Here is a 14,056-nt window from a genome sequence, read left to right as displayed (position 1 = left end):
GCCACAGAGGCCAGCCAGCTATAACCTGCCACAGAGGCCAGCCAGCTCTCCTGCCACAGAGGCCAGCCAGCAATAACCTGCCACAGAGCCTAGCCAGCCAAGCCGTACCAGAGCAGCCATGTCTTCTTCTGGGAGCCCTCCCTCCCGTCGGCAGCGCACTGAGGTAAATGTTCTAAACATAATTTTGCTCTCTCTCCCTCGCTATCTTTTGTGTGTGTGTGTATTTGTGTATGTATGTGTATATATTAATGTATTTTGCCATTTTTCATCTTTGTAGGAAGCTGATGAAGCTGCTGCTACAGTCCAAGAGGTGCTCCCTGAAGAAGAGGGAAGGGGTGGAGAAAGACCTGGAGCGGGATCACAATTGGTATGTTTCTTTCATATATCGTGGAACGACAACCTAACACTACACACAACACATAGCAACACAAGATAGTACAGATAGAACACAACACCTACAAACTGATAAATTTAGACATCACACAACACATAAAAAATTATCCTTGTAGATATCACATGGCACACTACACAAAAAGGCTACATACAAGCACATAATTATATTTTTTTCTCTTCTAGAGTTCGGATTCTGGTGCTCAATCCAGAGGTCCTCCCAGTGGCTCTCAGGGTCGTCGGCGTGCGAGTCATGGCGGCCGTCATCGTGTAAGCATATATATCTTTTTTTTTAAGGTTTATTCTTTATGTTGTTTACAATTTAGTTTTAATTTGTTTTTTCCTTTCTTTTAACAGGCTTCACAGTGTGCTCCTGATTCTGATGGTGAGGAGGTCGGCCTCGATATTGATCTCCTCATCGATCTTGTCCGAGACAGGGAGCCGCTGTGGAACATGAGTGACCGCCGTCATGCTGATATCATTGTGACCCGGCGACTCTGGGAGCAAGTCTGCCAAGAGCTTATTGCGAAGTGGGAGGACTTCGATGTTCGGACCCAGAATCAAGAACGTAAGTATACTCTGTTCAGTTTTCTTGATGCATTCAAATTTTTTTTTCTAACCAAGTTGTTTCTCCTTTTTTAACAGGTTAGAGGATTGTAAAACGGTGGCGGTCGATTAGGGATCGCTTCAAGAAGGAATCCAATAGAGATGCGGGCAGAGGATTGTAAAACTGTGGCGGTCGATTATGGATCGCATCAAGAAGGAATTCAATAAAGAGATGCGGGCAGAGGATTGTAAAACGGAGGCGGTCGATTAGGGATCGCTTCAAGAAGGAATTCAATGAAGAGATGCGGGCCCTGAGTGGATCTGGAGGATAGAGGAGCAAATACAAGTATGTCGAAGCCCTGTCGTTCCTCAGGTCAACGATGGTGACACAAAGGTAAATATTACCCACCACATATGATGATAACCAATGTTTTACATGTCTAACCCTCTTTTGCTCTTTCAGCCAGGGCTATGCAATTATAGTATATTAATTGTTTGTTTTTTCTCTTTTGTTCCACAGCACCGTCGGTAGCACTCGGGAGCCTGCAGCACAGTTGAATCCTTCTGGTGTGATCCCTCAGGAGGCCGCCACCGAGGGACACTTTGACAGTGCAGGCCCCTCTGCACCTTCCTACTCTGCACCTTCCCAGCCTTCCCACACATCGGATCCCTCTGTCCCATCCGCGAGCGCTGTAGCATCCTATCCGATTCCATTGCATGTATCTGCTGGTGAGGATATAGCGTTTCCTGTACCCCACCCCTCTGCTGCTGCCACCTCTAGTACACCTGTAGCATCGGGGCGCCATCGGCAGAGAGGTCAGGTACAGAGTTATGCTCCCGAGTTCTTACACCAGAACGCATCCTTCCAGAACTGTCTGAAAGTTTTGTCCGAGCAAATGGCTACAGGTTTTAATTTCATAATTAAAAGTATACTCGAGATGCATACACTTCTGTTAACGATGCGTTCAGAGGCAAGACAGTCACCGAACAACACTTTTTTCCAGTCGGTACTTGAGCAAATGGAGACGCTATCTACTTCTCAGCAGATGCAAGTAATGCAATCCTGCCAGTCAACTCTAGCGCTCATTGCCTCAAAAGCCGAGGCTCTTGCCACCCATGCTGCAACTGCCCCCCTTCCTCCACTGTCCATCATTACAGCCACCACCATCCTCCTGACCTGTACCACCAATGTGCCCGTGCCCCATCCCACCATCAACCACATCGTACCTGTATCCCGTCCCACCAGCCACAACCCTCACAGCGTTCCCATGCCCCTTACCACCAGCCACACTACCAGTGTCCCGTCCGTGCCCCTTCCCACCAATATGATGATCCCGATCCATACCACTTCCCATCTACTTCATCCACGCCGCCTCTCCCTGCCCACTACCAACAGCCTCTTTCACCTCCTTCCCAACCCTCTTCTCCACCCATCACTGCTTCTGCCTCCCAATCCTCCCAAAACATCACCTACACCACTCCATCCTACCAAACTCCTAACCCCAATCCCACTTTCCTGTCCACCCGCTCAATTGCCTTCTCCACTCCTTCACCACTACCTATTGATCCTTCCCCACCACCAACACATTCCCCTCTCCACACTCCCACTGTCGAAGTGTCCCTATCTGACAGCCCCTCCAGCACTCCACCCCGACATATTCCAATCTATAGTTTTGTGTGCTGCAAAATAAAATTTTTGGGGGTGTTTCAAAATTAGTTTGTTTTTGTTATTTAAAAAGAAATGTAATAAATCTGTGTTGTTTACAGCTATCTTGTATTTATTCTTTATAAGGTATAGATAACACTTTGGTTAAACAAGGTTTATTGGTCTGAGGTAAAATACTTTGGGTACAAGCCAAACAGATGCACAACTTGGGTAAAAGTTAAAACCAAACAGGTACACAACTTTGCTAAAATGTAACATCAAACAGGTACACAACTTGGGTAAAAGGTTAAATACTTTGGGTACTACACAAACAGGTATACAACATGGGTAAAAGGTAAAAAAGTTGTTACTATGTCCAAGACAAATTGTTTACACTCTCTCGTCATCCTGCTAGTGTATTCTTCCTTTGGGTGAAATAAAATATTATGCAAATTGATCCCGAATTCTGGAAACCCTCCTCACATGTAAAGCGCCATGGAATAAATGGCGCTAAAACAATAAATAATAATAACTTCTATACGTTTGGTTGCTATAATCAGCCAAGGTGGTTTGTTCAGACTGGTCCTCAATGGAAATCTGTTCCTTGGATAGCACATAATTGTGCAGGACAACACACGCTTTCACTACCTCATCCACAGTGTCTGTCTTCAAGTTAATGGATGTCAGGAGAACTCTCCGTTTGGCGGTTAAGATCCCAAACGCACACTCCACCATTCTCCGTGCATGTGTGAGTCGGTAGTTGAAAATTCTTTTAGTATTGTTTAACCACTTTACCCCCAAGGGTGGTTTGCACGTTAATGACCGGGCCAATTTTTACAATTCTGACCACTGTCCTTTTATGAGGTTGTAACTCTTGAACGCTTCAATGGATCCCAGTAATTCTGACATTGTTTTCTCGTGACATATTGTACTTCATGATAGTGGTAAAATTGCTTTGATATTACCTGCGTTTATGTGTGAAAAAAATGGAAATTTGGCGAAAATGTTGCAGTTTTCCAACTTTTAATTTTCATGCAATTAAATCACAGAGATGTGTCACACAAAATACGTAATAAGTAACATTTCCCACATGTCTACTTTACATCAGCACAATTTTGGAACCAAAATTTGTTTTTGTTAGGGAGTTATAAGGGTTAATAGTTGACCAGCAATTTCTCATTTTTACAACACCATTTTTTTTAGGGACCACATCTCATTTGAAGTCATTTTGAGGGGTCTATTTGATAGAAAATAACCAAGTGTGACACCATTCTAAAAACTGCACCCCTCAAGGTGCTCAAAACCACATTCAAGAAGTTTATTAACCCTTCAGGTGTTTTACAGGAATTTTTGGAATGTTTAAATAAAAATGAACATTTAACTTTTTTTCACAAAAAATTTACTTCAGCTCCAATTTGTTTTATTTTACCAAGGGTAACAGGACAAATTGTGCAACAACTTTTGGGGTCCATTTTCTCCTGAGTACGCCGATACCCCATATGTGGGGGTAAACCACTGTTTGGGCGCATGGCAGAGCTCAGAATCGAAGGAGCGCCATTTGACTTTTCAATGCAAAATTGACTGGAATTGAGATGGGATGCCATATTGCGTTTGGAGAGCCCCCGATGTGCCTAAGCATTGAAACCCCTCACAAGTGACACCATTTTGGAAAGTAGACCCCCTAAGGACCTTATCTAGATGTGTGGTGAGCACTTTGACCCATTAAGTGATTCACAGAAGTTTATAATGCAGAGCTGTAAAAATAAAAAATCATATTTTTTCACAAAAATGATCTTTTCGCCCCCAATGGTTTATTTTCCCAAGGGTACGAGAAGAAATTGGACCCCAAAAGTTGTTGTACAATTTGTCCTGAGTACGCGGATACCCCATATGTGGGGGTAAACCACTGTATGGGCGCATGGCAGAGCTCATAAAGGAAGGCGCGCCATTTGACTTTTCAATGCAAAATTGACAGGAATTGAGATGGGACGCCATGTTGCGTTTACAGAGCCACTGATGTGCCTAAACATTGAAATCCCCCACAAGTGACACCATTTTGGAAAGTAGACCCCCTAAGGAACTTATCTAGATGTGTTGTGAGAGCTTTGAACCCCCAAGTGTTTCACTACAATTTATAACGCAGAGCCGTGAAAATAAAAAAATCCTTTTTCACAAAAATTATATTTTAGCCCCCAGTTTTGTATTTTTCCAAGGGTAACAGGAGAAATTGGACTCCAAAAGTTGTTGCCCAATTTGTCCTGAGTATGCGGATACCCCGTATGTGGGGGGGAACCACCATTTGAGCGCATGCAGAGCTCGGAAGGGAAGGAGCGTCATTTGAAATGCAGACTTAGATGGATTGGTCTGCAGGCGTCACATTGCGTTTGCAGAGCCCCTGATGTACCTAAACAGTAGAAACCCCCCACAAGTGACCCCATATTGGAAACTAGACCCCCCAAGGAACTTATCTAGATGTGTTGTGAGAACTTTGAACCACCACGTGTTTCGCTACAGTTTATAACGCAGAGCCGTAAAAATAAAAAATATTTTTTTCCACAAAAATTATTTTTTAGCCCCCAGTTTTGTATTTTCTCAAGGGTAACAGGAGAAATTGGACCCCAAAAGTTGTTGTCCAATGTGTCCTGAGTACGCGGATACCCCATATGTGGGGGGGAACCCCTGTTAGGGCGCACGGGAGATCTCAGAAGGGAAGGAGCACTGTTTTACTTTTTCAATGCAGAATTGCGATCAGACGCCATGCCGCGTTTGGAGAGCCCCTGATGTGCCTAAACAGTGGAAACCCCCCAATTATAACTGAAACCCTATTCCAAACACATCCCTAACCCTAATCCTAACGGTAACCCTAACCACACCCCTAACCTTGACACACCCCTAATCCCAACCCTATTCCCAACCGTAAATGTAATCCAACCCCTAACCCTAACTTTAGCCCTAACTCTAACTTTAGCCCCAACCCTAACTGTAGCCTTAAAGGGAACCTGTCACCTGAATTTGGCAGGACCCGTTTTCGGGCATATGGGCAGAGTTTTCGGGTGTTTGATTCACCCTTTCCTTACCCGCTGGCTGCATGCTGGCCGCAATATTCGATTGAAGATCATTCTATATCCTCCGTTGTACACGCCTGCGCAAGGCTAGACTGTATACTGTCTTACTGTTATACTGTAAGATCGCTGATCTGACACTTTGCTGTGCACTGTGTCAGATCAGCGATCTAACGTGCACTCCTGGAGGCTTCCCAGCGCCTGCTCTGAGCAGGCGCTGTGAAGCCACTTCCTTGCAGGACCCGGATGCCGCGGCCATTTTGGATCCGGGCCTGCTGCAGGGAGGAAGGAGGTAGGAGACCCTCAGAGCAACGCGATCACATCGCGTTGCTCCGGGGGTCTCAGGGAAGCCCGCAGGGAGCCCCCTCCCTGCGCGATGCTTCCCTATACCGCCGAAACACTGCAATCATGTTTGATCGCAGTGTGCCGGGGGTTAATGTGCCGCGGGTGGTCCGTGACCGCTCCTGGCACATAGTGCCGGATGTCAGCTGCGATAGTCAGCGCGATCGTGAGCGCGGCCGATCGCATATGACGTACTATCCCTTCGGTGGTCATACGGGCCCACCCCACCTCAACGGGATAGTACATCTAATGTCAGAAAGGGGTTAAACCACGGCTGGAGTAGGGTTTCAAAAGATGTTCTGAAAGCTGAAATGCTTCATCCCCAACGCAAACAAAAGGCACTGGTGGCTCAAAGGTTTGAGGCAGTAGTCTAGGGGGGGGGGGGGAATTGAAAGATTTGTCCATACAAATGCCGTCCCATAGAAGACAGTATGAAAACTTGTGAATCATTTGAGCGGCCATACGCCCCAATATCCACCGCAAGAAATTTGTAATCCGAATTGGCGATGTCCATCAGCACGATGGAAAAGTACTTTGTATAGTTGAAATACTCGGATCCAGAACCTGCCGGTTTCACGATACGGATATTTTTCCTATATACCGCACCCAAGCAATTGGGAAGCTGACACACTTCCTGGAATCTGTCAGCTACTTCCAACCATGTCTGCATTGTGGGATGTGGGATGAATTAGTCGTGCAGAGAGTCCCACACTGCACGGCAAGTGTGCCTCACTATTCCAGATATGGTTGAAATTCCCTGTCTGGACTGGAAATGTAGTGAAAACAAGGATTCTCCAGTAGCTAGGAATCTGTGAACAAAAGCAAGGCAGAAATTACTGCAAATTCAAAATATCAATGAAAGTGCGCTACAAGAGTACATCAAAATAGAATGCTTACCGAAGAGTGACCATCAGACGCTCAGCCGGTGTAATGGAGAATATGCGATATGTATCACTCCTTCTTATTAGATGTTCAATCCGCTCCACCAATACATCAAAGTTCTCCGCTTTCATCCGCACATAGCTGAAAAACTTCTGTGGGTCTCCTCGTAGCTCGATGTATAAAGTAGAAAAGACTCCCTGCGTCATTCTCTGTGCCGTGATGGGGTGGATCCACAAACGGCGCAGACGCATGATGCGCTGTCTCTCTCGCTCCTTCTCAAGAACAATTGTTTTCAATCGATTCGCCTCCACGATGAAATCCACGTTGTTCTGCAGAATCTTCGCAATAATGCTGTCCATCTTGCTCTGTATCTTGCTCCTCTCCAATCTGTCACTGATGGGCTGTAGGAATACTCTATATATAGTTTTCAGCACGCCAATCACATTTTTAGCCTGTCAGGGGGCGTTTTTAAAAACCTGATCCGTCAAAAACCGGATGGAAAACCGGACGAAACGGATGTCAACCGGATGAGACGGATCTCGTTTCTCGCCAGATCCGGACACCTGATCCTGCTAAAAAACGGATCCGTCTAATCCAGTTTCCACAAAATAAGGCGGAGCCGACGCTGCAGCGCGACACCGGAACCAGCATGCGGCGAAAAACCTGATGTGTGAAAGTAGTCTTAGAGTGGTTTCCTATCCCAAGTCTGGGTGGTTAGTGGCGTCCGCCAGTGCGGCACGACATGCACTCTTGTGCATTTGTTATTTTTGCAGTTGCTCTGACACCCCAGTTGCAAGAGGTCTAGACGAACTCTAATCCTGTGTCTTGGGATTGAGTTCTGAGACTCCTTGCTTGCGCTCTTGGTGCGGTACCATGGCCCTATGTTGCAACAGGGTTTGTTTCCTTCACACAGGGTGAAGTTAACTCGTGTGTGTATCCACATTGTACCGCCATATAGTCCGTCATTACTTAGCAGCAGGTTCCGTCTCTGCACGGTGGACCCTGGGCTGCGAACGCACCTTACCCTATCTTTCTAATTATTTGGTGCATTCTGCTAGCTCTAACATTACACTAGCGCCAGGGTCTGGTTAGTGATGATGGACAAACAGCAATCCTTGCAGTACGTCCAGCAGCTGGAGGGTAGGTTGGCGGCTCTCGAGCGCACAACCTCAGCTATGGATGTAACCGCAGTTGCTGTTCAGGCTGCTAGTGTGGCTGCAGCAACCTTGTCCACTGCCACCCCTGTTCCGACTCTCTCGCCTCCCGCTGCCAGAAAAATTTTCTGGTGATAGTAAATCTTGTAGGGGTTTCGTGAGCCAGTGCTCTATACATCTCGAGCTTCTGGCCGAACATTTCCCCACAGAGTGGGCTAAGGTGGGATTTATTGTGTCTCTCCTCTGACAGGGCGTTGGAGAGGGCTACGCAGCTGTGGGAGCATGGCGATCATGTGGTGCAGAGTGCTCCGTTGTTCCTGAGCACTCTGAAACAGGTCTTTTTAGGACTTCGTGTCACCCATGATACGGCACTGTTGGCATTGATTCAGGGCTCGTCCTTGGTCAGCCATTTTGCCGTCCACTTTCGCACCCTAGCATCTGAGCTGGAGTGGTCGGATAAAGCCCTTATTCCGATATTTTGGAGGGGGCTGGCTGACCACGTGAAGGTGCTCTGGCCACTAGGGAGATTCCCGCCACACTGGAAGAGTTAATAGCTGTGTCCACTCGTATTGACCTCCGTTTTTACTAGCGGAGGTTAGAGCAAGCCCAGTGTAGGCAGAGGTTTCGGTTGGCTCCCACCTTCGCCAAACCTTTGGAATCTTCAGTCCAGGCCCGTGAGTCACATGAGGCTATGGTAGTGTCATGAGCGGGATCTAAGACCTGGACCGCTCGTGCACTCCAGGTTTGTCATGTTTGCCAGCAGTCAGGACATCTTGCCACCAGTGGTCCCCAGCGGTCGAGAAAACGTCAGCGTCTAGTGGTAGTAGGTGGAGGTAAACTAGACACGGCGACGTTTGCCTCCAAATTGTCCTTTCAGGGGACAATTACTATAGGCTTACTTACCCACTCGGTAGAGCTCTGCGTGGATTCTGGGGCGGAGGGCAATTTTATGTCTTCTGCCTTCACCCAACATCACACAATTGCCCTGGTAATGTTAGCTCAACCAGTAACCGTACGAGTGGTAAATGGGTCGACACTGCCCTTACAGATGACACCCCAGACCATCCCTTTTTCTCTGTCCATGTCGCCATCTCATCAGGAAATTATATCACTGCTCGTCATTCCTGAAGGAATTGATGAGGTCCTGTTAGGGATACCTTGGCTACGGTACCACTCTCCTCATATTGAGTGGTCCACAGGTAGAATTTTGGGATGGGGTGAATCTTGTAGAGGTAGATGTCAGAAGGAATGTGTTCAGGTTGCTACTACGGAGGTACCCACAGATCTATCCTCTCTCCCCAAGCAATATTGTTCCTATGCGGACGTGTTCTCCAAAAGAGCTGCGGAGACCCTTCCGCCTCACGGCCCCTGTGACTGTTCTATTGACCTCTTGCCTGGTGCTGAGCCTCCCCGGGGTCGAGTCTATCCATTATCTCTCCCAGAGACAGAGGCAATGTCACAGTACATCTAGGAAAATCTGGCAAGAGGATTTATTAGGAAGTCAATGTCACCTGCAGGGGCTGGGTTCTTCTTCGTGCAGAAGAACGGGGAACTACGTCCATGCATAGATTACAGGGGTCTTAACACTATCACCGTTAAGAATAAGAATCCTCTGCACCTGATATCTGAGCTCTTTGATAGGCTTCGGGGAGCAAGGGTATTTACAAAATTAGATCTGCGGGGTGCTTACAACCTGATTCACATCTGTGAGGGGGACGAATGGAAGACCGCTTTTAACACCAGGGATGGGCACTATGAATATCTGGTGATGCCCTTCGGGCTTTGTAATGCCCCAGCCGTTTTCCAAGACTTTGTGGATGACATCTTCCGGAATATGCTCTCCACCTCCATTGTAGTCTATCTGGATGATATTCTCATCTACTCTCCAGATATTGACTCCCACCAGAGAGATGTTTGCAGAGTCTTCGATCTCTTACGGGCAAATTCCCTCTATGCAAAGTTGGAGAAATGTGTGTTTGAGCAGGAGTCCTTACCTTTCCTGGGCTATATTATCTGTGCCCAGGGATTGGCTATGGATCCTGCCAAACTGCAGGCTGTGAAGGACTGGCAGGAACCCCATTCTCTATCGCCAGTTCATTCCACACTTCTCAACTTTGGTAGCTCCCTTGGTTGCCCTCACCAAGAAGGGAGCAAATCCCAAATTGTGGTCTGAGGAGGTCTCCAAGGCCTTTTACTCCATGAAGTCACACTTCGCTAGTGCTCCCATCCTACATCGCCCGATGAAGATAAGCCATTTATAATGGAGGTGGATGCCTCATCCATTGGTGCTGGAGCAGTCCTTTTCCAAAAGGATGCTCAAGGTCGGAAGCATCCTTGCTTCTTCTCTAAGACCTTCACACCAGCAGAGAGGAATTATTCCATCGGGGACAGGGAGTTGCTAGCTATGAAGTTGGCTTTCTCGGAGTGTAGACATCTCTTGGAGGGGGCTTGTTTTCCCTTCCAAGTCTTCACAGACCACAAGAATTTGGTGTACTTGCAGACAGCCCAGCAGTTAAATTCTCGTCAAGCCAGATGGTCCTTGTTCTTCTCCTGGTTTCATTTCACCCTTCATTTTCTTTCTGGGAAGAAGAACATTCGTGTCGGCGATCTCTCTCGCTACATTGTATGATCTGAGGAGGAGGAAGAGGAGCCTCGGCTTATTGTCCCCACCGAGAGCCTGAGAACTGTGGCCCCGGTTTCGCTAGAGTCTGTGCTTCCAGGCAAGACTTTTGTACCATCCAGCCTGCGTCCGGAGGTTCTCTCTTGGGCTCACTCATCAAGGGTGGGTGGACACTTTGGGTCCAAAAGGACATCTGAGCTACTGACGAGGACATACTGGTGGCCGCATATGGCTCGTGACGTCGCAAACTATGTTTGGGCGTGTCTCTTGCGCCAAGAACAAGTCTCCTTGGCAACGGTCAGCTTGGTTGCTTTACCCCCTGCCGGTGGCCAGGATTAATTTTGTGGTGGGCTTACCCAAGTCTCGTAGCTGCACCATTATTTGGGTTATCACCGACCATTTTTCTAAAATGGTGCACTTGGTGCCTCTTCCACGGCTACCTTCTGCACGGGCTCTGGCAGCGTTGTTCATCAAGCATATCTTTCGCCTGCATGGTATGCCGGACAAAATTGTCAGTGACTGGGGTTCCCAGTTTGCGTCTTGATTCTGGAGAGAGCTTTGTCGTTTACTCAGTATTAAGTTGAATCTCTCCTCGGCATATCATCCCGAGATGAATGGGTTGGTTGAGAGGGCTAACCATACCCTGGTCACATATTTACGACATTTTGTTTCTGCCAGGCAGGATGACTGGGCATCCTTGCTACCGTGGGCGGAGTTTGCGCTTAACAACGCCGTAGCCGACTCCACCGGTCAGACTCCATTCCTCCTAAATTATGGCCAGCATCTGCATGTCTCTGTGCCCATGCCCGTGTCTTCCGCCGACTCCAGTGTGGCAGACTGGGCTGTGGAGGCACGGGACATTTGGGACTGCACTCAGGATGCCATTTTGGCGACTTGGTGTGGCTCTCCGCTCGTAACATCAGGCTGTGAGTTGAGTCCACTTAAGTTTGCACCTCGCTACTTGGGTCCCTTCAAGGTCCTCGAACAGGTTAACCCTGTGGTCTACCGTCTGGCCCTTCCTCCACGCCTAGGTATCACCGACACCTTTCATGTGTCCCTCTTGAAGCCCGTATACATGTCCCAGTTTTCCGAGTCATCTGCCAGGAAATTGGGTTCATCTATGGACGTTTACGAGGTGAACGCTTTTTTAGGGTGCAAGGTGGTACGTGGCAAAAAAATCTATTTGGTGGATTGGAAAGGTTTATGGCCCAGAGGACAGGTCCTGGGAGCCTGCTGAGCACATTCGCGCTCCAGAGCTCGTTGCTGCCTTTGAGTGTAGTGAGGTCCAAGGGGGGGGGGCCCTAGGAGGGGTGGTAATGTTAGGTGTCGAGTTCCCGCCTCTGCACAGGGGGAATCTCGAACCATCTCCGCTGTGAGTCTCCCATTCTTCTTCAGCCGCAGTGGAGTCTGCTCATCGGAGACGTCGGTCCCAGCGTCTAGCTCAGGCTGATACTGGACGACTGGTTACTACTGCCCTTCAAGGCTCTGTCCTTGTAGCCAGCAATGTTCAGCAGCGAGCAGGTCTTTCTGGGACTAAGTCCTGATTTTCCCTTACTGAGCATGCCCACGGGACGACCTCCCATTGGAGGTCGGTGGTGACATGCTCAGGTCCTGTTGCGGCTCCTATTGGTCCATCTGGAAGGTCTTGTAGCACTGCCGCTATAAAAGGTTTGCATGGCCGCTCGGCCATGCGCTAGTGTACTCTTGAAATCATGTGTGTGTTGATGAGTGAAAGTTGTTCATTAATCATCCCCTCCCTTGTGTATGAGTGCTCGTGTAAGGTGGATGTCTGCTATCTGGCGCCCGGCTGAGCCATCAGCAATAAACACACAAAACAGCATCCAATTGCTGTGACCGCCAGTGCGGCGCCGAGCGCTTTCCTATCCCAACTCTGGGTGGTTAGTGGCCTCCGCCAGTACGGCACTGCATGCACTCTTGTGCATTTGTTATTTTTGCGGTGTCGAGACGAACTCTAATCCTGTGTCTTGGGATTGAGTTCTGAGACTCCTTGCTTGCGCTCTTGGTGCGGTACCGCGGCCTTGTGACGCAACAGAGTTCGCTTCCTTCACACAGGGTGAAGTTAACCCGTGTGTGTATCCACATTGTACCGCCATATAGTCCGTCATTACTTAGCAGCAGGTTCCATCTCTGCATGGTGGATCCCGGACTGTGAACGCACCTTACCCTATCTTTCTAATTTGGTGCGTTTCGCTAGCCCTAACATTCTGTTCAAAAAAATAGAGGGAACACTCAAATAAAACATCCTAGATCTGAATGAATGAAATATTCTTATTGAATACTTTGTTCTGTACAAAGTTGAATGTGCTGACAACAAAATCACACAAAACTCATCAATGGAAATCAAATTTATCAACAAATAGAGGCCTGGATTTGGAGTCACACACAAAATTAAAGTGGAATGTAATGTCCTTAAAACAAGTCAAAATAATGCTCAGTATTATGTGTGGCCTCCACGTGCCTGTATGACATTCCTACAAAGCCTGGGCATGCTCCTGATGAGGCAGCGGATGGTCTCCTGAGGGATCTTCTCCCAGGCCTGGAATAAAGCATCCGCCAACTCCTGGACAGTCTGTGGTGCAATGTGACGTTGGTGGATGGTGCGAGATATGATGTACCAGATGTGTTCAATCGGATTCAGGTCTGGGGAAGGGGCGGGCCAGTCCATAGCTTCAATGCCTTCATCTTGCAGGAACTGCTGACACAATCCAGCCACATGAAGTCTGGCATTGTCGTGCGTTAGGAGGAGCCCAGGGCCAACCACACCAGCTTATGGTCTCAAAAGGGGTCTGAGGATCTCATCTCGGTACCTAATGGCAGTCAGGCTACCTCTGGCAAGCACATGGAGGGCTGTGCGACCCTCCAAAGAAATGCCACCCCACACCATTACTGACCCACTGCCAAACTGGTCATGCTGAAAGATGTTGCAGGCAGCAGATCGCTCTCCACGGCGTCTTCAGACTTTGTCACATCTGTCACATGTGCTCAGTGTGAACCTGCTTTCATCTGTGAAGAGCACAGGGCGCCAGTGGCGAATTTGCCAATCCTGGTGTTCTGTGGCAAATGCCAAGCGTCCTGCACTGTGTTAGGCTGTGAGCACAACCCCCATCTGTGGACGTCGGGCACTCAGACCATCCTCATGGAATCCGTTTCTAACCGTTTGTGCAGACACATTTGTGTCCTGCTGGAGGTCATTTTGCAGGGCTCTGGCAGTGCTCCTCCTGTTCCTCCTTGCAAAAAGGCTAAGGTAGCGGTTCTGCTGCTGGGTTGTTGCACTACTTCGGCCCCCTCCACTTCTCATGGTGTACTCGCCTGTCTCCTGGTAGCGCCTCCAGCATCTGTACACTACGCTGACAGGCACAGCAAACCACCTTGCCACAGCTCGCACTGATGTGCC

General features: G+C 48.2%; 2 protein-coding genes across 9 annotated transcripts in view; both read left to right on the top strand.

The window, feature by feature from the left end:
* The window catches only part of TMEM181 (transmembrane protein 181), a 325,398-nt gene that overhangs the window by 298,877 nt on the left and 12,465 nt on the right, over positions 1-14,056 (top strand). The gene's annotated exons all lie outside the window — the stretch shown is intronic.
* Positions 251-2,696, top strand: LOC138680600 (soluble scavenger receptor cysteine-rich domain-containing protein SSC5D-like). The gene is made up of 2 exons (XM_069767936.1): positions 251-1,330; positions 1,457-2,696. Exons 1-2 carry the CDS (start codon positions 1,317-1,319, stop codon positions 2,625-2,627), a joined length of 1,185 nt encoding a protein of 394 aa, XP_069624037.1. The 5' UTR covers positions 251-1,316; the 3' UTR covers positions 2,628-2,696.

This window comes from Ranitomeya imitator, chromosome 5 (assembly GCF_032444005.1).
Source record: "Ranitomeya imitator isolate aRanImi1 chromosome 5, aRanImi1.pri, whole genome shotgun sequence".
In the NCBI taxonomy this organism is placed as follows: domain Eukaryota; kingdom Metazoa; phylum Chordata; class Amphibia; order Anura; family Dendrobatidae; genus Ranitomeya; species Ranitomeya imitator.
This window is presented reverse-complemented; position numbering and strand designations above follow the sequence as displayed.